Source organism: Trichoplax adhaerens, genomic scaffold (assembly GCF_000150275.1).
Source record: "Trichoplax adhaerens TRIADscaffold_12 genomic scaffold, whole genome shotgun sequence".
NCBI classification, from domain to species: domain Eukaryota; kingdom Metazoa; phylum Placozoa; class Uniplacotomia; order Trichoplacea; family Trichoplacidae; genus Trichoplax; species Trichoplax adhaerens.
The window spans coordinates 1,248,640-1,269,933 of NW_002060954.1; the positions used below are offsets into that span (position 1 = coordinate 1,248,640).

The following is a 21,294-nucleotide window of genomic DNA, read 5'->3' on the forward strand; positions in this document are numbered from 1 at the left end:
GAGGGTACGGTAGACCGGATAGTACGGTAATACTGTACTGTACAGTAGACCAGCGGTTCTTAAGCCTTACCGATGCGTCACCCACCACAGCAATAGTCATAAAAGCGTAATGTAGTAACTACATTATATACTATCACTAGTGTAATACCTGTACGATATCAGATATACTCGTATAATTCGCAGGTTGATATGGCATATAGCTTATGACTCAGTCTAACTTCGCTATCAAGTTATCCGTTTGATATGCTGTACACAGAGTGTACAGTGCAGTACTGTACTGTACATGTACACTGTACAGTACTACGTCTCAAAGCATTTTAGGTCCACAATTTAATGTTTGCATCAGAGTCTGTATGCCTTCCATTCTCCATTCTGGTACGCATGTCCCCTCTGCAAGAAGACTGGTAGTTGCGTAATACGCACTGATAGTACATGCCGACATGGTACAGTACGCTGTACAGTACAATACACTGTAAAGATACTGTACAGTACTGTAGTGTCCAGTGTGTACTGTAGTACTGTACTGTACTGTACTGTACTACAGTACTCGAACAAGTTGAGCTCTGCAGACTCCTAACTTCTGCAGTAAAAACTGTAATAAAACACGGTAGTTATAGTGTACAGTATACTGTACAGTATTGATTTGATTCACAGTAATTTGGCGATCTTGAAGTTGCACGAAAATAATAATAGTATCGGATAATAGCTTAGTCCGATCTAATGAAATGGATTAAAATGTTAAATAATTAATACACTAGCATTGACAGCCTGTAAATACTCAATCTACATTAGAATTCAACTAAGAGCAGTTTTATTTACATTTTATCGTGGATTCATTAACTGTAGAGTGTACAGTATATGTAAGTGCATATTACACCATTGTTATTATTATTAATTACCGTACATTAGGATATGCAGTTAAGTGAATTTCATTGCCAATAGTATTTCATTATCGGGCTGCTTTCACTTATTTGTAAAACATGGCTTTACCTCTGGCCAAGTACAAGCGTATTATAAGTGTTATCAAAAATTCAACATCACGCGAATGTCTGACAGACATTTTAAAGCTGTACCCTGGGTAAGTACATTGCTAAATTTAAAGTTTCTAACCAAGTACAAATTGTTCCAGTATGATCATAACAATTGCCATGTAATAGGTGCTAAAAGGAGTTACTGCATTTGGTTTACTGTGTTATTTACATTTACATTGCCATCGTAAGAAATTTATCAATTCTAGATTAAGATTAGACTAATATTACGTAATCATACTGTACAATGCACTGTGCAGAATGCATATATTAATGTGATATGTAGCTATTTATTAAGTTTAATAACGATATAATTAACGACTGCATAAAAGCTTGCAATACTTGACACAAAGGTTTAACTACAGCACATACAATATAATACCATGTTTGTAATATAGCAATTAAGAAATAACTGATGTTAACACAGAACTACTATATTCTTTCTTTCTATTTAAATGTTCGTTCTAATAATTAACATACTTACGTATACTGTAGTTTGATGTAGTATCCCTGTACTAGTACCGTACAGTACAATGTGCTAATAAATAAATGGCTTAAAATTAAATTTAAATTTTAAGATCTAAATTTAAGGTTGAATAGATTTTATTCACTGACATAAGTCTTAACATTATGATTTCGAATCATCTGAATTGTGCTTTATTTTTTAATAGAGTAACATACAACACTTTGGTTAGTATTTACTCGCAAGAATACCAGGTAATCTAATGTACAATAGCTAATGTCCATTTTGCAAGAGATACTTTGATTACAAAATTTTTTATCTAATACAATTTCTAAACAATGTAAAATCTGAGACTATACGCATTTAGAAAATAATTTATTTGCGTAACATTACGTCATTGCTTTTATTAGCCAACTTTGTAAACTCAGCATATTATCAGTGTGCACTACTTCAGATACAAAATGCTAGCTAAATACCGTACATAAACATTCCTTTTCATTCATAAGCGACCTATTGGTATAATGCATATGATTTTTAAAGTTTATAGTTTAAACTTCATAGACATACAGTACGAGTGTAATGTGTAATTGTCAAAGTTAAAGCACAATTACTTTATGCAAATTACGGCATAAGCACCCTATTCACAAAGGAAGTGGTGCTATACATACGATTATTACTCAAAGTATTTTATCTATCTATTTTCGCACTACACGTACAAAGTATTTAAGAAAATTTGTGATAGCAAAATAGTCACATCTAAATATAGCACGTAATACTGCACATTGCTTCTACTACTTCAGCAGCATTTTATTTTGTTACTTTGCTGAGCAAATGAGCATCATATATTATGTCGTTCATGCTAATTAAGTATTTACGGTAGTGAATATGACCTGGCTTTGCTATATTTTTTGTAATATAAGGGTCAACAGTTGACTATAGTACAATATATGGTATACAGTGGATAATAGTTATCTAATTTACACTGGGGAAAATTCGTGTACAACTTTATCCAATATATTGTGTATACTACATACCTGTTCTTACTATGTCATCAAATATTGAGATATTTCGTTGTTACATCGGATATGTATAATTTGAGAGTATAATAATAATTATGTAGCATAACATAGAGAATGGCCAGTGTACTAGATTGATGTAAATATTCAAATTTAAAAATATAGTTAGCATTTATCAGTGGCTATTATTGTATATGTATATTTAATATTTAATTAGCACTGCAAAAACAGTAATCTACTTTTAATTATGAAAATTTTCTGCAAATCCCCTGGTATACCCTTGATAGAAGAAAATTAAGAAAGAATTTCATCGCCATCATTCTCCGGACATGATGGAACGTTATTACCAGCGGTTTGTAAATTATATAGATGATGCAAATAATTAAGTTGAATTCACTATTTATCAGTATACTCGTACTAATCGTCCCTTTATTTAGCATTTAATAGTAAATTATTTAATGTCTTTTATCGAAACATTAATATGACATATATCAAGCTTGTTAATTACCCCTTGTCTTTCACAGGTATTTAACGCTAAGTAATCAAGATTTCCAAGAATCAATCTTACAACTTATAGCTAATGAGGTTATTTCTTGATAAATTTATGACAACAAACGATTTAATTAAAAATTTACAAGGTATTTTGTCTGTGCATATTGTAGGTAGATCTATCAGCTTTCCTCTTAGCTCGCATTGTAGTAGAAAGGCATTTGGCACATTTACATCATAATGGAAATAGTCGTAAGTTTATGACACAAAAAGGTACTATTCTAATAGCTATTAATCGATTAAAAACAAATGTTTTGTGATGGTAAAGCACCACGAACTACCATCAGCAATGCTATGAAGGACATTACGTTACTGCAAAATGACAGACTCGCAAGGGAAGTTGAGCAGGTACGTTTCCGTAAATCGAATTCAATCATATCTCCACCGCTGGTTTCGTAAATTTTTAGGTAATAAGATCATACTTAAAAAATCTTTGTAATAAATTAGTGTATACTGAACGATGCAAATTACGGGCCTCTAATTGAGAATGTGAAGCAGTATCCTACTTCTAAGCCTTCATTTAAAAATATATTATCTACGTTACGCCGTTATTTCAATCTTTAAAACCTTACTAATAGTTCTACTGGTCTTGAATATGAATATATTCTACGAGAAAAGCTAAATAACTTGACGTTGGCCTTTCTTGGTACTGAAGTGTATACATAGCAGTAAAACTACGATAGCTAAATTGGGAAATTATATTTTCACCAAATAACGAGTTTAGTGATATTCAAACTGGCAAATCGAAATTTAGTAAATATATTCTTATAGTTTTTATGAAATCGTTCTTCAGATGAAAATGATATGAGATTAAAAGGATATGATAAGACACCAGATATTAAATTAGAAGTGCCAATAGGTACGCACATCAACTATGACTATAAATTTAGAATTACATCACTAATTGCGTCTATATCTACAGTATATAACATTTTCTTTTTAATGGTATTTCTTTAGCTGTGAATGGCAATATTGTGAACTGGATAGAAAGTAAAGCATCATTCGGTGATGAGCATAGTCATGCCACGTATATGAAGGATCAGTATTATAGCTACTTAAACAGGTACTTGTAATTCTTATGAAATTTTATGAATTATTTCTTATGTTCAGTATTTACTAGCTAAAGTATTTGAAAAATCTATAATAATATAATGTCAGTAGACATCATTACCTTTGTAGCTCTCACAGATTATTACTGTAGTAAATGTAAATGTAACTATTGTATGTTTATGCATGCTAGTTTCAAATAGTCATTTATTGATTTAAATACCAAGGTATAAAAATGGATTGTTATTAAAATATTGCTTGACCTATTTACAAGTTTAAAGGCTGCTTACAATTATAGTTAGTCCGTAGGATTCTTGATCCATTAGAGATAAGAATTAAGATTAAGACCATTTCATTTGATAACAGGTTCGGACCAGGGATGGTAATTTACTGGTTTGGATTTATTAAAGAGTTAAATTTTGACGAGCAACCTGGCATCTTAATTGTGGACTCTTTTCCTTTAGAGATAATTACACTTAAAGCATGTACAGATCATGACTGTAATTAAAGTCTAATGCCAATTTGATATTGCTAGCAAATTATAACCATATGCTATTACTGTAGTTTTCATTTTTACAGTATAATTATCAGTCTTACTACTCGCGTTATTGCCGATATAGCAATACATTTGTGGTTGCACACTTTACTATACATTGGGTATTAGTTATACGTATGTACAGTACGCTACATGGATTTTCGATACCGTAGTCATTTGTTCTGTAAGCATCTCAATTTTACTGTATAGTATAGTAGTAATGGTAGTTAATAAGGCGCAATATCAGATGGAACGGACATACGAGTAAATTCTATTTGGAATATTCACTTGCTGTAGTACAGTTTCATTTGTATTTATTACGTAATTCTGTGCCAAACAAGAAGCAGAACACTCGCATGTTACCAAGGAATTTCAATAAATTAAAAATAAAACGTATTGTACAGTATTTTTTCGTTGTCATGCTGGGAATGCTTTCTGTAAATTGTAAATTATTGTCCTGACAGTGCATTTATTTAAGGCCGGTGCTACACTCATTATCATTAATCCCACTTTCTTAACCATAACTTGAATCGGCTTTTATACGCTATACAAATGTACTCCCGCTATACTGTATATGACCAGTAAGAGAGACCAGTGAATGCTTTCCGAAACATACACGCGGATACTATCTATCTTTTTATATTATACAGTTTAAACAGAGAAACCGTTTATTTCAAGATCGAACAGTACACCCGCTGTATTAGCGCGATATTGGTGATTAACTGTAAGTTACAATGAGGAAAGTTACTGGTAAACTTCGCTAAATACAATGTTACGTTGTTTTCGATCATAGCAATCCATGGCAATACGTAGTCTCTGAAAGCATACAGTAGTAAATAGTGAATCTCCCAAGTAGGTTACACCAACAGTATAGTACTAGTATGAGAGCATGGTCACGTGATATTTTAGGTTAGGTTAAATAAAGAATTTTCATTAGAAGTGATGTTTGGGGGATATAGCTCAGTGGTAGAGCGCTCGCTTCGCATGTGAGAGGCCACGGGTTCAATCCCCGTTATCTCCAGTTTTTTTTTCTTTTCATATTGTTAATAGTAAATTCAGTTTAGTTTATGTAGATTAGATCGGCCGCATTAATTAATTATTACATAGACAACAGATGATACTGCTTGATATCTACAATCACTAACTTAACCCGCATACCATGCCATGCGAATGAGATTTCTGATAATATTAATCGATATTATACTGAATGCAAAAACGGCATAGCCGCGTCTGACTCAGCCTAGCAGAAACTCCAGCTCATTGATACGTACTTCACTTAGATTTAATAAATTATCTCACTAATACCACTAAAAGCAGTTTCAAACTGTCCATGTGTCATACGCACACAGGAATAAGTTAACTGTTAACCAACTTAGCGGCTATTTGAGAGAACACCTATAAATAGTATAAGGACTGGTAAGAATAGGAGAAGATCGTGGGATAGAAATTTTAGAATACTAAATTTAAAGAAATATCGTATAAATATTGTATACCCTATATGACTAGCTAATCGTGATCTCCTACTTTTTCTAAAGGTGCAGATCGGAAATACTCATAGCATACTATCATTATAGTTAACAGCAATGTTGCACACCCAAATATCGACAATAAACGTATACTCAAATAGATTTAAATGCTTTCATGTAGCAGTAAAACCATTTAATATTTTTTCTGACAGCAATCACTTTTTCATGACGCTTTGATCTATTACTAGTTGCTTAACAACAACAGAAAACATTACAGCACTCATTCCACACTTTAATATTGAAGAACGTATCATATAAGCAAATAGTGTGCTAAAATTATGCTATAGATTAAGCACAAGTGTATTAAATATTATCATCATTGGTTTGTCGTTCAGGCAAAAATAGCTCGATACCATCCGACTCAATTAAGAAATCAGAAAAATAACACCCTTAGTTAGTATAAACACACTGATATCGCATGACAACATATTAATTACATATAGCTATCACAATTGTTATAAATACTGCCATAAATACTGCGTTATAATATACGCACTGTGTTATATGCTATAGAATAACAGTGACTTTTCAGCTATTGTTTTATTAGATTCTTAGCATTACTTCACGAAAGGGCAAATAAAAGGGGATAATTCGGTTTGGTCAGTCAGATTGTACTATTAGTAATAATTTAGTAAGAACTACATCGCCTACTAGTATCAATCTGTTAATTTGGTTACGAATGCAGTATAAATACAACTGCATAACTTTTCCAATTGGCTACATTATGTACTGTAATCGGGCCTAAGGATGTAGGTTTATTAATTAATAGATAAGGGTAAAATTTAATGCAACGACTGAGACGTTGGTTAAAATTTGTTTATAGGCACAATATAGTTATCTTTTACTAGCGGATAAAAAATGATTACTTCATCGAGTGAGATAAACAGGAAATGTTTCTGACCCTTAGTTTTGATATGAATAATAATAAATTAATTGTTATAAATAATTTATGTACTAGTAAATCATTAAAATGATCTACTCCATAGTACTACATTGAAATCGTTACTAAATATTTCAATAGTGCCATTATAAGAAAGCGATCACAATTTGTTACTATAACTTGTTACTATGTATCACTTCCATTCGAGTACGTTCGATATCTTAGGAAGGATGTAAATCTAGAATCTGTTGTGTCATAACGTCACCTGATTGAAAAATTGTTGAAGATGAAGGCGGTTGATTTGATCCTTGCAGGAATGGATGATGATGTGGACCGCCAGCTCCGCGCACTGGTGGCGGTGGCGGCATCATGATAGGGTGATGTGTGGCTTGACCATGCTGTAGATATAGAGAAGATGAATGAGATCCAGCTGAGGTACTAGTCGTAGGACCGCGAATAACGTGAGGAATGGGCATAGCGGACATAGAAACCACGGGATTGAGGCCAGGATCAGAGCCACATGTTCCCATGTTGAAGGGTACACTTGGTATACTACCAATATCATAAAATGGAGATTGCAAATGGTCTATTCCGTAATTTGGTCCTACATGTGACGATGTCGGTGCTGACATTGCTCCAAATGATGGGTGACACTGACCAGACGGCTTTCGACGACGCGATTTCATAATAACAGGTGGTTTACCGGTACGATTTGATGCATCGATCATTGGCTGTACAATTCTACGCCTTGCGTTAATAAACCTATGCATATTTATTACGTCATGATCAATTAATCTAGTAAGTATCTATGCAGCTGATGTTTGGCATAAAGTAATAAACAGTAAAAACAGTTTAACACTTCATGCACTAAATAGAATATGTTCTGATTAGCGGGACTTAATTACTGTCAGAAATGAATAATGGCGGATTACGTAAAGTATTAAACTAGGATTCATTTTCTTAAAGAGCAGTACTATAATAGTTAATCCAATACAAAAATCGTTCAATCCTAAGTGCTAACCTAGATACTGCAATTGAAATATAATTATAGTTTAGTGTCAATTCTTTGCAACTTATTGCATCTCAGGTAAATTCCACTTAAATCAAATTTAGAATAACTACTAATTTATGACATATACAGTATAGCAAATATGAACTAAATCTTGGTGGCAGGGAAAAGTATCGTATTCGAATTACGAAGTGTTACATTTGTATAACTTCTACATTACGATAACTTTAAGATACCACTTATATGAATATTTGTTGTACGTATTGGTACTGTATTGCATTGTATTACTGTTATTAGGCTGTATGCTATGCTGTATACTCGAATATACAGTATGTGTAAAGAATAAGATTTGCGCATAAATAGGTGGCAGAGTTAAGAATAAAGTCAGTTACGGGTTAGGGGTAAGCAGTGTGCTTTGACGTCTGCGCTCTAGACCAGCACATGCGAAGAGGCTGGTAGAACCTTTACCAAGTCGCAATACGAAGCATGGACATGCCCAGGATTTACTGGCATATTACTGATATTTAGTAATCGAACGTACGCATAATTACAACCTTATTTCAAATTTTTAAAGTATTAATGGTTGATTTTTTAAAAGCAAACTTCAAGAGTTTCAAAAGTGTTGTTGCAGTCAATTGTATATTATCGAAACAGTACCAATTATTGACTTGTAAAATAGTTAGACTGGTTTCTTCAGCTAACATTCGTTTTCTTTCTTCAGATGGATAAGGATGCTATTGGAAATTATTTAATAGTATGAGTATGCGACAATTATATAATTACAGCTTATTTTAAAAATAAGTACTGCCAAGCCTGAAAGTTATTTTCGATTTACTAATTATTGTATTACCCCTGCCATTCTAATAAATTATAACTTATAAAATTAATGTATACACGTATCCTTATTGTTTTTAAATTCTTCTATCAAATTTTTAAATCGATCTGGACATAAGCGACATTAATATTTGGTTGAAAAGCAGTATCAATCGGGCAAATCTTACTCCAAGGTTTTGAAATAACCAGGCTTTCATAACATTAGTTGCTGATTTTGGGAATATTCCTCTCTTCTTCCTCTTTTTGTTGCCTTTGTCGTCATCATCATCATCATCGATATTTGCATCTAGAGCAGTGAAATTATAACAGCAAATTAATATCGTAAATATGAGGCAAGAAAAATTGACTGCAATCATTGGATGACAATTAACTCCCATTTTCTTAATACTCTTAGCTATTTGATGACTGCAACCAGTGAATATGAAAAATACAAGCAATTTATCATATTTGATAAAAATTTTAAATACAGAAATTTAAGTTGCAGCGCTAATTATTGTAGTCAATCTTATTTACAAACGGTGTTATTAATAACAATAAGGTAACTGTACGCTGGTGGTATTGGTTTCACTACGACCAAACTTTCAAAAAGTGCGGAACTATTTCACGAAGCTTTAATTGCAGAGCAGATAGTAAGTTGAGAGAACATTTCTTTACTTGGATATCAAAATACATCAAGTCGAAGGCAAACTTGCGCGATTGTGTTTGATACTCTGATCTTCGGATTTATTGTACTGTATGCTAGATTCGATATAGTGCCAGTTACTCTTAAAATATAGCGCTTTAGCGGGCAAGAGATTATAATAAATTGTTAGCTTACGGTTACGAAGTATCTGTTCCATAGCAGCTGTAACATAGTTTTCGTATATGTCTTATTTAGAAATTTTATCAGCAATGCTTTATCTATGATGCCTTCTATGTTTTTATAGTTAATTGCGTAGTTGTATAACATATATGTACCGTAATGATAGCTAGACAATGTTTATGTAGTTTTACCATAGATTGACTGATCTTCAATAAAGTTTTGGTTCAATTTTATTTGAGAAACTAGAAGTTTATAGTAAACACCTAATAATGGGGAATTGTCAGTCGTAATGTAGGCAGATATTGGGAAGGAAAAGCTTGGCCGCAGATTTGTAGTTGTATAAGAACTCTTTTAGTAGTTTAAAGTTTTCTCGTCACAAATTTCGGTGTTGTAACACTTACCTGTTACATTAAGTGGACTAGAATGGGTGGAAGACTGAGCGGGCGTTTGATGCTGCGGTATAGGCCAATTAGTTATGTTGCTTGGCTATTAGTGGAATAAGTAATTACAAAAATATAATATTAATAGGAGGACCGAGTTAAAGATAAAATAACCCCTACTTTGATAATTTTGTATCGATAACAAGAAGCAGAAACCGATCACAAAGTACAAATACAAAAGTTCTGCACGTATAACGCAACAAGAATACAATTGAACTAATCATAATGCACCGACTAAATCTTGAGAAATTAGGCGATTATTGCGAATACAATGACATATGTGATTACGCATAAATTCTTTTATCAGTTAGCTAAATTTGTTAATGTTACTGACATATGACAAATAATGATGGTATTTTATTATTAAGATCGCGTTTTAAATGACAATAAAGATCCTGAAAGCAAACATTTCGAGAAGATCACGGAAAGTTCCCTGCAGTGTAGCCAAAATTGTCACACGTTATCATTTTTACGAAATTTGATAAGATTATTATTCAGATATAGCAGATAGACACGATTTAATTTTCTAGACGATTACATTAGACAAAGTAACCGCCTAATTCCTCCGTTATTAACGCTATCTAGCAAGACTAAGTTAAAATGTAGGACATACGTATAGAATACACTGTAAGCTTAATGGCTGCTGATAGTCACGCTGAAATTATTCTCACCGAAAGAAAAAGTCGATACAAACCGTATGGGCAAAACAGATGATGTATCTTATCCTATTAGATTACTATAGGTGCTGTAGTCGACTTAGAGATAAATGAATAATAAATTCTACTCCACTTTATCCGAACTCGGTTTCCCGCCCGATATAGAACTGACTTAGGTGCACCATAATTTAAACATACAATAAGTTACAGAACAGGATTACTTAAAAATTTCTGGGATATGCTAATATTTCAGAAATACTCGAACACCAGCAAAAAGCGTTTAGTGCATTAAAGTAATAGTCCAAGTAAATTTTATTGATGTGATAGTCACGGCAGTTAAATTATCTATTAGATTCATATTGTGTACGAGCAAGGTTAAATTCACACTTTCAATACTGCAGAAATTATCAAGTTGGATTTCAATTCAATTATAACTTCATCGACTGTTAGAACATTGGCGTAAGCGGTGAATATTTTGGTTATGTGGTTCAGTAGGTCTGATCTACCGTTAGAGGGACAATAAAAGTATAAATTTTCCGTTTATGCTACGAAAATCTTCATAAAAGTCGCTGATAATAAATTTGAAATTGTCTGTTGCAGTTGAAAAAGTGATATCTATGTATCATAATCTAGGCTATTATCTTGTGAAATTATCATAAAAGAAACAGATTGTTATAGATACGAGTAGTGCTGGTAACAAGCTCATAATGACTTTTAAGGGATATTTTAAGTTGTTTGAACTCACTATTTTCAAATGATCGTATTCGTATAAAAATTCTACTAATGTTCTTCGCATTGCAGTTTTATCAGTTATGAACAGTTAAGTAAGCTTACTAAGTGAATCTTAAGTCTACTTGCTATTAGAAACCCGAAAGCAACTACTCGTACATAATAGAATACTGTAGTTCAACCAGTTTTTCCTTTTCTTACAAAGTTGATCAACTGCTATGGCATTTGACGAAAATTAAAAATATTAAAGGACAATTCTGAAAATTGAACTCCGCACCTCCAATAAGCATTGAAGAACTGTTAATCATGGACAGATTAATGTAATGATATTAGATTGTTGTATCAACAAACCATGTATTCGCTAGGCATAATAATTAATAGAGTCTGACACCTTGATAAAAACTAAATTGAATTTTAACCGTAATCTGTAAGAGAAGTGAGTGATAGCTGAAAATCTTTCATCGTAAATCAAGATATAATAGCGTCATCTAGTATTATCATGACGACTATCAGGATTTTTCCCTTTCTAACTCAATCGAAACCTATCAACCCTTAACAGGTATTAATGATAAAGGTCAATATTACATTGTAGGACAAGGATCAGTCGAGCTATAAAATGAATAATACATATAGAACTCGAATCAAAATAATTACAGTTTACCTTTCAGCGATTTATGTAAGCAGCTTTAGATATTTAATGATACTAATATGTAGTATAAAATTTAAAAGTTTCAATAGTATAATCAATTAGATCCTAGCACTAAGTACAAGCACATGCAAATATAGATTATATAAGTCACATTTTAAGCACGTACTTTTTTGATCAGCCAAGATAGACGCATCTTTTCATGTTTAATCTATAGAACACTTAAAATAATAGCTTACTTGCGAACTTGCTACAGGAAATTGACCATGTGATTCGTCCAATTCATGTGGTAATTTCACAGTATTTGGATTTCGTCGTTGATTCATGATTAAATCACCTGGCATACGAGTCTTTAATGCTTCAATATAACGCTTGCAGAAGTTATCACACAATTCGTGCACCTGTACAGCATTATTGTTTCATAAGTATTAAATGATAGCTTGTCGAAAAATGTTAATGATAATAAACAAAAACTTTTAGCTTTATCTCTATGGCTAAATATAAAAAATAAATTGGGAAAGGTCGAGAAAAAGATGTACAATGCAATGCTTATTTATCATAAGGTAGAAAGAAGAGAAGTGGGTGTATGAGAATGAAAGTTGATGAAAACTTAATTATTATCATAATTTGTTATGTTTAATCCAAAAAGATACCACCTTTGATTTACTATTTTACTTGAAAATGAATGCTGACAATCTAAAGTTAGCTTCAATAAGATTGCTTTATCGTAGGCATAATTAAATTGAAAATTTGAAGTTAACTCATTCTAACATATTTTGTTTTTGAGTTCGAAGTCTAATCTATCGTAAACGACAGACTAGATTTATTATAATTTAGACCTAAGGGATGCAACTACTTAGAAAAAATATTAATTGTGATCATTTGTATCACTTGATATTTAAATGTTACACAAGTCATGAAATGACTGAAAGGAATTACTAGAACACAAATGAAGAAATCAAAAGAAAATATTGAATATTAAAATATTCTGCGCTAATAAAAATACTCATAAGATTTTGCTTAATTTACTAAAGTAGATTTCTAAATTATTTGAGTAGTTTGAATTACAATTCTAAATGCTATAAATGAATAGTTGTTATGTGTGCACATATGATTTAAAACTGTAGATCGCTACAGTATCATCTAAAATTCGAGATAAAATCAAATTTTAAATTGGAAAGTATAAAATTAAATTCAAATGATAACGAATAAAAAAAGAATTAAAGTATACGGATATTAACCTCCACCCTATCATATGTCTCTAGTATTGCTCAAAGTACTAACTGTTAACATAGCATAAATTTGGTTAAAAAATAAATCCTACCAGTAGACTAAATACCGTAAGCAGCAAATCGAGAATTAGCATGATATTAAAAGTCATCGTATCTTGAATTACGGTATGTAATAAAGTTAGAAGTAAGTAACTAAGTATATTTTAAATTTTGTTCATTTAATTTTATAAATAAAAAAGATCTTTGAATGAACTGTAACCCAAGACTAATTCACTATTTTAAATACCTAACAGTACCTCATTAGTGCATGCATTTCAAGAATTATCATTCTCATTGCTAAATTAATCACTCCTGTACGGTGTTTTAAGCAACTTAATAAGGCTGTTCACATAAAACAAAAAATAAAATTATAAAATACCTTAATTTGCCTTCAAAGAAAGAGATTTTAGTCTACGCGTTTCATGATTCAGATGAAGATCAGTAAACAAAATACAAGCGCTGATAGAATAAGATAGTGAATCTTATTAATTTGAAATAAAGACTGGGTGAAGAGATAAGTGCGCTTATACTTAATCTGAATTGTTGATCAATAACTTCGTAATTTGATATGATTTAATATGATAAAATTATTGTGACTATGGGATCTCATACATAAAGTGATAGCCAATCATTGCGTTATTATTAAATTCCGATTGCGATCAATAGATTGTCATATAAATAAGAAGAAATTATTATAACTCCTGACAAAATTTGAGAATAATAAGACATGGTCAATCAATATATCAAAATGAGATCATGAAAGTAATCAATAATTAATTGTAGTTATCCACTCGGCTATGCTTTTCTTGAACGACTCCTCTGGCAGAATTATTTTTAACTTTATCAATTATAATTAAACATTTTTAGACTTTCTGCCTATTAGATAATTTTTGATACGATAATGAATTTGAATACTACTTATCAAATCTTAGATACATCATAAGTTTTCGCAGTAACTAAGTAATATTATAAAATATCGCATCGATAGGCAAAAATTACTAAATATGAAGAGTCTACATGAACATTTAATATAGTACATTTAATATCAAGCTTACTAATAAAGTATTGACTGAAAATAGTTGCATTATATGCTAAAAATATGAAACTGACTTAAAGCAAATACAGTTTTATATCTAATGAAGTAAATAAACACAGGAGCCATAGTGTTAATTACCATGAATTTTACAATAATCCTGAAGTGATTCATGAAGCATTTTAATAATATCCTATGAACAATAAAATCTAACATAGCTTAAAATATATGTGTAAGGTAATTAATTTATCGATTATTAAAGGAATATAGTAGTTATCACGCAACAAATATTAGACACTAATAAGCAAATTCCCCAACTATGATATGATCATTTCCATTGCTTAATATAATTAATAATTGCTATTACGAAAACATATTATAGAATTTATTATAAATATTCTTTGGCTAAAGATGAATCTCCCATATAATGCATGTATACTTTTAGGTATAAAATGATGCATACTGCATACAGTTGTTCGTACATTAATTATTCCCGATAACTATCTAATAACTTAAAAATTAACCATTTCGGATAAAATCATAATTAAATTATTCGTATGCTAAGGGGTAATATAGTAGATTATTTCATTGAGGGCTTGACATGTTTATAATGATTTTGCTTTTTATTTGCTCATTAAACATGAAACGGCTAATTGTGTGATAGGCGATTTCAAGGATTATTAGACTTTACGTGGCACTACAAATTAAAACATACATCAGAAAGTATATGTACGCGTAATTATTATATAATGTAAAATGAGAGCTAGAGAGATAGAAATCAGCTATCATCGCAAATATCGTGTAATCCACGTCTATAAAACTCAGAATTTAAGCCTTAGCGAAAACTAGTTAACAGTCTCTAAAATGTATTTTACTGCTCTTACATCCTTAATAAAAAAATTGGTGCATATTATAATTCATTCTTGGGTTAGTGAATCGTATTGCCCTTCTTTTGCAACATGTTTAGAAATTAGTAAATTGCTTGAAAACGTATAATGATTACAGTACGGTTTCAATACTGATAATGTGCTTATATCATGAATGAATCATCCATCGCCTAGTAGTGAAAATTTATTTACTAACGCTCCCTGCAATTGAATTTTAATTTAAAAATTACTTATAAATCGTTTTCAAAACTTAAATTGTCAATCAATCAGTTCTGGTAGTCTTCGATAGAGTAAACAATTTCAGAATTGAAAATACGTTAATTATTCCAGTTATGATGCTATCATGTACGCAGTATTTCTCTTTTACTTTAATTAGCTGAAAAGATTTATCATTCATGGTATTAATACAGGGAGTAACAATGTTACAAGCAAGTGATACATAAAACGACGTTATAGTATTTCATGCTGATTTCACAACAACGCTGCCTAATTCGCTTGTGACACAGTAGAATCTCACTAAACTGAACAACTCTTAAAATATGTCAACTTTTAGAAGACTTTAATTTCGTAGTACTTCGAGTACATATCAATATAAGAAACTGTCACAGCTACAATTAAATCAATATTTGTCATATCTTTCTAAATTCTCTCTTATAGCCTTGATAACGAATCAATTATTGATTAAAAATTGTCAATCGACGGCAGTGATCTGATTTGAACAAATCAAGACAGAAGCTTTAACATCTAGGTTGAGGGTACTTCTCCCCATTTAGACATAAGTAAGTGCCAATGCACTTCTAAATTCTAAGCAATATGAAAAGGATCGATCAAATTGAAATGAGGAAGAGTGTAATTGAATGGCAATAGTTCAAATCTAACAATCTAGTTATCATCGAGTTTTGACAACAAACGAAAGTTAAAATTATCTTACACGGTGAAATTAAAACATTACTCTGTCTGCATTAGTAATTAATAAAAATAGATTACAGCGAATTCGAACTACTTACGTTGTTATTATTACAATATCATTAAAGAGAAGTAAAAACTGATTAATGTTTAACTAAAGTATCTTAGCTGCTTGTAAATTGTAATAGCGCAAATAAGTGGGAAAGACTGTAGTGACATTCTCCAAAATGTACATATATACCTTAGTAGATATAACCATATTTCATTATAAAATACCGTACATGTGAGTACAAAACGAAATATGTGTCACACTGCAATTTTCATACGGAATACAAAGTGATTGTTAGGTCTAATTATGATTCAAATTCTTGTATATTAACTTGCAGAAATTATTTCATAACAAAATAACTTAATTTTACAAAGATACCAATCCGTGACTTAGTGACCTAACTTTGAACATATGTCATCTGGATTGCTATTAGCTTTAAGGCTCAATTAGCTAAATTAATTGCAGTAGTGATGATATTCAAAGACTATGTAGTGATGTTATACCCTGCATCTTCATGCTGGTGTCACGGTACGCCGTTACTAATTAAGTAACTGTAAATTAATGAATGCTTATGAATAGATAAGATAAGGTTATGTGCTATGTTTTAATGCGCTTGTAGCTGATAATAGGATGGTAGAAATGAGATAAAAATAGAAGTTGTTAGCAGTTAATTTACTGTAGGTTTATAAGGTATGTTAATCTCTAAAAATTGAGCTGTATATGGATGAAGGTTAAGTGTCTTAACACCTGATAGCTTGTAGCTATCTAAGTCTGAGGATATCGACATGTATATTTAGTAATGGTATTATACTAATTAATGTAACTTGTAAAGCATGAATTCTCACTCGTTAATATTGGAATTCACTGTAGAAACCTATTTAAGCGCGTGTGTTTGTAGAATAAAGTAAGTAATTGCTCAAGAAACGGCAAGACTCATATCGTGAAGAATAGTGTAATAATTAGTCAGTTGTCTGTGGAGATCAGCCGAGAAATGGAGTTCTCAAATACTTCTCTCATAGAAACTGAAAGTACTGGGAGAAATAGCCCAAGTTTTAAGTAACTACACTAGAGTTCTTTACTTTCCTTTGCCACAAGTGAGGGTTGTGACAGCTGGCTGGTGAACTCTATTCTATTATCGAAAATGCTTTTATACTCATGATGAATACTGTAGCGGCAAAATAATGAAAGATATTTAGATTAAGTTGATTATAAAGATTACTATCATTGATAAATGATATTCCTTCCACATTGACTAGAATCTATTAGATAAGAGATTGAACTTAAGAATTTTAACATATCAGACTTTAAACATGCAGATCAATACATTATAATAGGAGTTCTCTTCTATAATATATAATTAACCGGTTATAATAGACCATTCTATTCGATTAATAGTCTAATACTTTTTCGATGACGTAGGTACACTTAGATGTGGGACTTGCGACTCATAAAGACATGGTATAAGATATGAAGGTCTAGGGTTTTGCCATAGCTAATTTCTGAAGCCTATTCAAGCGAATGTAGACGTCTGAAGTCGATAGTGCTATTTACATTAAATAAAATGATGTAATAAATTGCGGTATAATATTCTAAAAATGGTAATATTGTACTGTAGCGAACTAGATCGAAATTTCTCAATCAGTCTTAAATAATTGAATGGAAACTGGATAATGCCAGGGCAGGCAAACGATAATAAAAAATTGTTCAGTGAGCTTCTTATAAATAATATAGTACATATTAATGGTTAAACCTAGTGATAGTATCGCAGTACGATACTTAAGCGATTCTGCCATAAGTATTTAAATTAATATAACAGGGACGCAGTGTCCTGTAAGGCACCGAAACGATAATGCCACGCTCCGATTGGCAAATGGCTGACACATACGACCTTTTATAAGATTATGCAGTAATATACTATATTTTGGGTAACTATTAATAATTTCTGTTAATATTTACCTAAATAGATCTAATGTTCATATAATGCAGTAGCTATTTTATAGATTAAAATTCTGTATAGTATGAACGAAGCGATATCAAATTTATATTTGTACCTGTTGCCTTTTAACACTGTACTTTCTCGGACTGCAGTTATTTTATTAGATGAAATAACCTGTAGCACTAACAAATCTCTTGAATATGGAATAAAATTGATTGAGTAACGAAAAGTCAATAGAACACATTACAATAAGTAAATTGCAATGCTCTTTACTGTGAGGCATTTAAGATAGCCGGAAGGAAATCTAAACTCAGACTATTGACAACATAGATTTTTCTCTTCGTTCTAGATAATGTATAAAGTTCTGTAAATACGTACTAATTTTTTTCTTATTTAGTGATAAACTATAAAAGTTGAATTGTAGTGCAATGAGCACAGTATGATTACTTATAGACTAGTTTTATTCTTTTTACGACAATGCAAATCTTTTCTTAATAATTAAATTATGATGTGATGCTCTCTATACTCGTGTCTTCGGTCACTATACCAGGTATACTGTAGAATGTAGTCTTTAAAATTTGGCCATTGACATTGAATTACTGAATAATCTATAAACTATGATGATAAAAAGTAAAATTGGTTTTCCTGTCACGATGTAAATACTTTATATATGAATTTCAGCAATTAAGTTGAATCTAAAAACCATGTACAAATAAAGTACTAGACAAATATGAAAATATTTCATGTTAAATTTACTCTTATTTGTTTGCGTCAAAGACTAAGAAGTTATAGTTGAAAATTATACATTTTTATCAATTTCTAATCGAATATACTAATGATAAAGTAAATAGTATCAGACAATCATTTTTAGTAAGATTTCTCTATACTCATCAAACTATAATATAGGTTTTGAAGACATAATTGATTACAGTAACATGACACTCATAAAAGTAATAACCTCCTCAAGTACTAAATTACTAGAATGGCTGATCAAAAGCTACGAAAATAGCCATACTGGTTTGAGCATTAGCAGTACAATATATTGGCGATTTTTTGTAGAGAAAAAGATGACTGTCAGAGATGATGTTAACACAATTACATTTAGATCATAATGAAGACAAATAGGTTATATTGGCATTAAGTAGCGAGAACTATGAGGGATTGATGAAAGTAGAAAAGACATATGGAAGGAAAGTAAAAAGAATTCAGCTGCACAAGTCATCGATCGACACCCAGTACGGCATTTGACTTAGTACTAGATAATGACGTCTCTCATTTATACCGCGCAGAGTCTAAGCGAGTAAAATGATATAGCGACAAAAACAAATTGATCGTTGATGATGACAGTTATAGGAATATTAATGATGGAAATAAAAGAAATTAATGATTTTACTATCATCTGAACTCATACTCCTAGTTATGTCCAGGAAGAGAGTTTAAAGCAAGACAGGAGGAGAAAAGGATGGAAGATTTATGGTTAGCTGAAGAATAACCAATAGAGTGTTCGATCATTTCAAGGTTTATATCAAAATATAACTGTAGATAATATGCAGCAACTAAGATTCTTGTTATTTTTTCTTTGTTCATAATTTGATAAGATCGATCAACTACAATTATTAAGTAAATATTAAATAGGAGAAAATATCTAATTTGATCGTGTTTGCATTATTCTTTAGTTAATAATATTAAGATTATCAATTTATATAAAGTAATTATTTTTCAATAGTTATTAGAAATATAAAGAAGAAAAACAGACTGATAAGTTCTGTTTGGATAAATCGAACATCTACACTGTTAACATAATAGAAAACATAAAAAATAAAATAAAATTTTAAAGATAAAGTGTATGTGGATAAATAGTCGAAAAATTACAGATTAGAAATGTAAAATTTATTCTAGTTGATGAGAAAACTAGATTACTTCTTACCTATTAACGGACGATATATTGATGCACGAAACAGTTAACACGAATAAGTGAGAAAGAAAAACACAGACAAGATGTAAACGCGTAAAAATGAAAGACACAGACCAAGAAAGGCAGTGCAATGTATAGAAGTGATATTTCTGTATGAATATCTATGTTGTAACAATAAATTGATCAAGTTGATCCAGATAGTTGATGTTGTAAGCTTTACACGCCTTACCTTCTCTATTTCAATTAAATGGAATCGTAAAACTTGGATTGCTTGAATCACCTACAGCCAAGAACAAAACAATAATTCAATCAATGCAATAAAAAGAAATTAAAGAAATATAATTACATTACAGAATCGAAATTAAAAATCAATCTCTTACATCATTAAAAAAAAACAATTAATCATTATTTTATCCTGTTAACAATTGTTGTTATTCGCCAAACAACAATTTATTATTGTTTAAAATAGATGGAAATGAATACTATTGTCATAATTATCAAAACACGTTTCTCATTTTCGCCGTATTCGACCATGGAATACTTGATGCGATATTATTATCCTGCTCCACCGCAAGATCAGAAATTTAAATTTCAGTTACATTATATTGGTGTCTATGATCATCTGTACAAATCTCAATGTAAAACTTAAATTAATATTTGAAAATTGGTCAGAAACATCTCTAACTAGACAATAAAATCTGTTCTAGTCAAAATTAGAAAATTATATGAAATCTAATCCAAAAACTCTGCTAGGAATGAAAAGACATAAAATTAATAAGAGATACAATATGTAACAAGCTTTAAATCTTACAGTAATTAAGTTAATTCGGTTAGAAAATGCATCAGTTATCGTAGCAAGCGCATACACATAACGATGGAGGTAAGGGTTTATTTTTATCTTCCATATATTTAATCATGTTGTAAAAATATAATAATTAAGATGTATAAAGCTAATGAAAGACAAAGAATGTAGAGTCGACTAAAGTTAATTTTCTCATACTTCGAAATTATCCAAATTTTTTACAGATTCTTATTGAATTATCTATAAAATTATGTATTACTCTATTACGGTAACTTTAATTGTTACTATCCTCGTTCAACATTTCCATGAAATTTCATACCTTACAACAACAGCAT

The 21,294-nt window shown here is 30.9% G+C and overlaps 2 protein-coding genes across 2 annotated transcripts; one reads left to right on the forward strand and one right to left on the reverse strand.

The window, feature by feature from the left end:
* Positions 1 to 980: 980 nt before the first annotated feature.
* TRIADDRAFT_59843 (uncharacterized protein) lies at positions 981 to 4,611 on the forward strand (the record flags this gene model as incomplete). Its single annotated transcript, XM_002115750.1, has 8 exons — positions 981 to 1,078; positions 1,700 to 1,745; positions 2,795 to 2,859; positions 3,032 to 3,092; positions 3,170 to 3,269; positions 3,850 to 3,915; positions 4,014 to 4,119; positions 4,470 to 4,611. The coding sequence occupies 8 exons, from the start codon at positions 981 to 983 to the stop codon at positions 4,609 to 4,611; spliced, it is 684 nt and encodes a 227-aa protein (XP_002115786.1).
* Positions 4,612 to 7,265: 2,654 nt separating this feature from the next.
* Positions 7,266 to 9,726, reverse strand: TRIADDRAFT_59844 (uncharacterized protein; the record flags this gene model as incomplete). The annotated part of the gene is made up of 4 exons (XM_002115891.1): positions 7,266 to 7,806; positions 8,711 to 8,787; positions 9,055 to 9,173; positions 9,705 to 9,726. 4 exons carry the CDS (start codon positions 9,724 to 9,726, stop codon positions 7,266 to 7,268), a joined length of 759 nt encoding a protein of 252 aa, XP_002115927.1.
* Between the last annotated feature and the right edge of the window lie 11,568 nt (positions 9,727 to 21,294).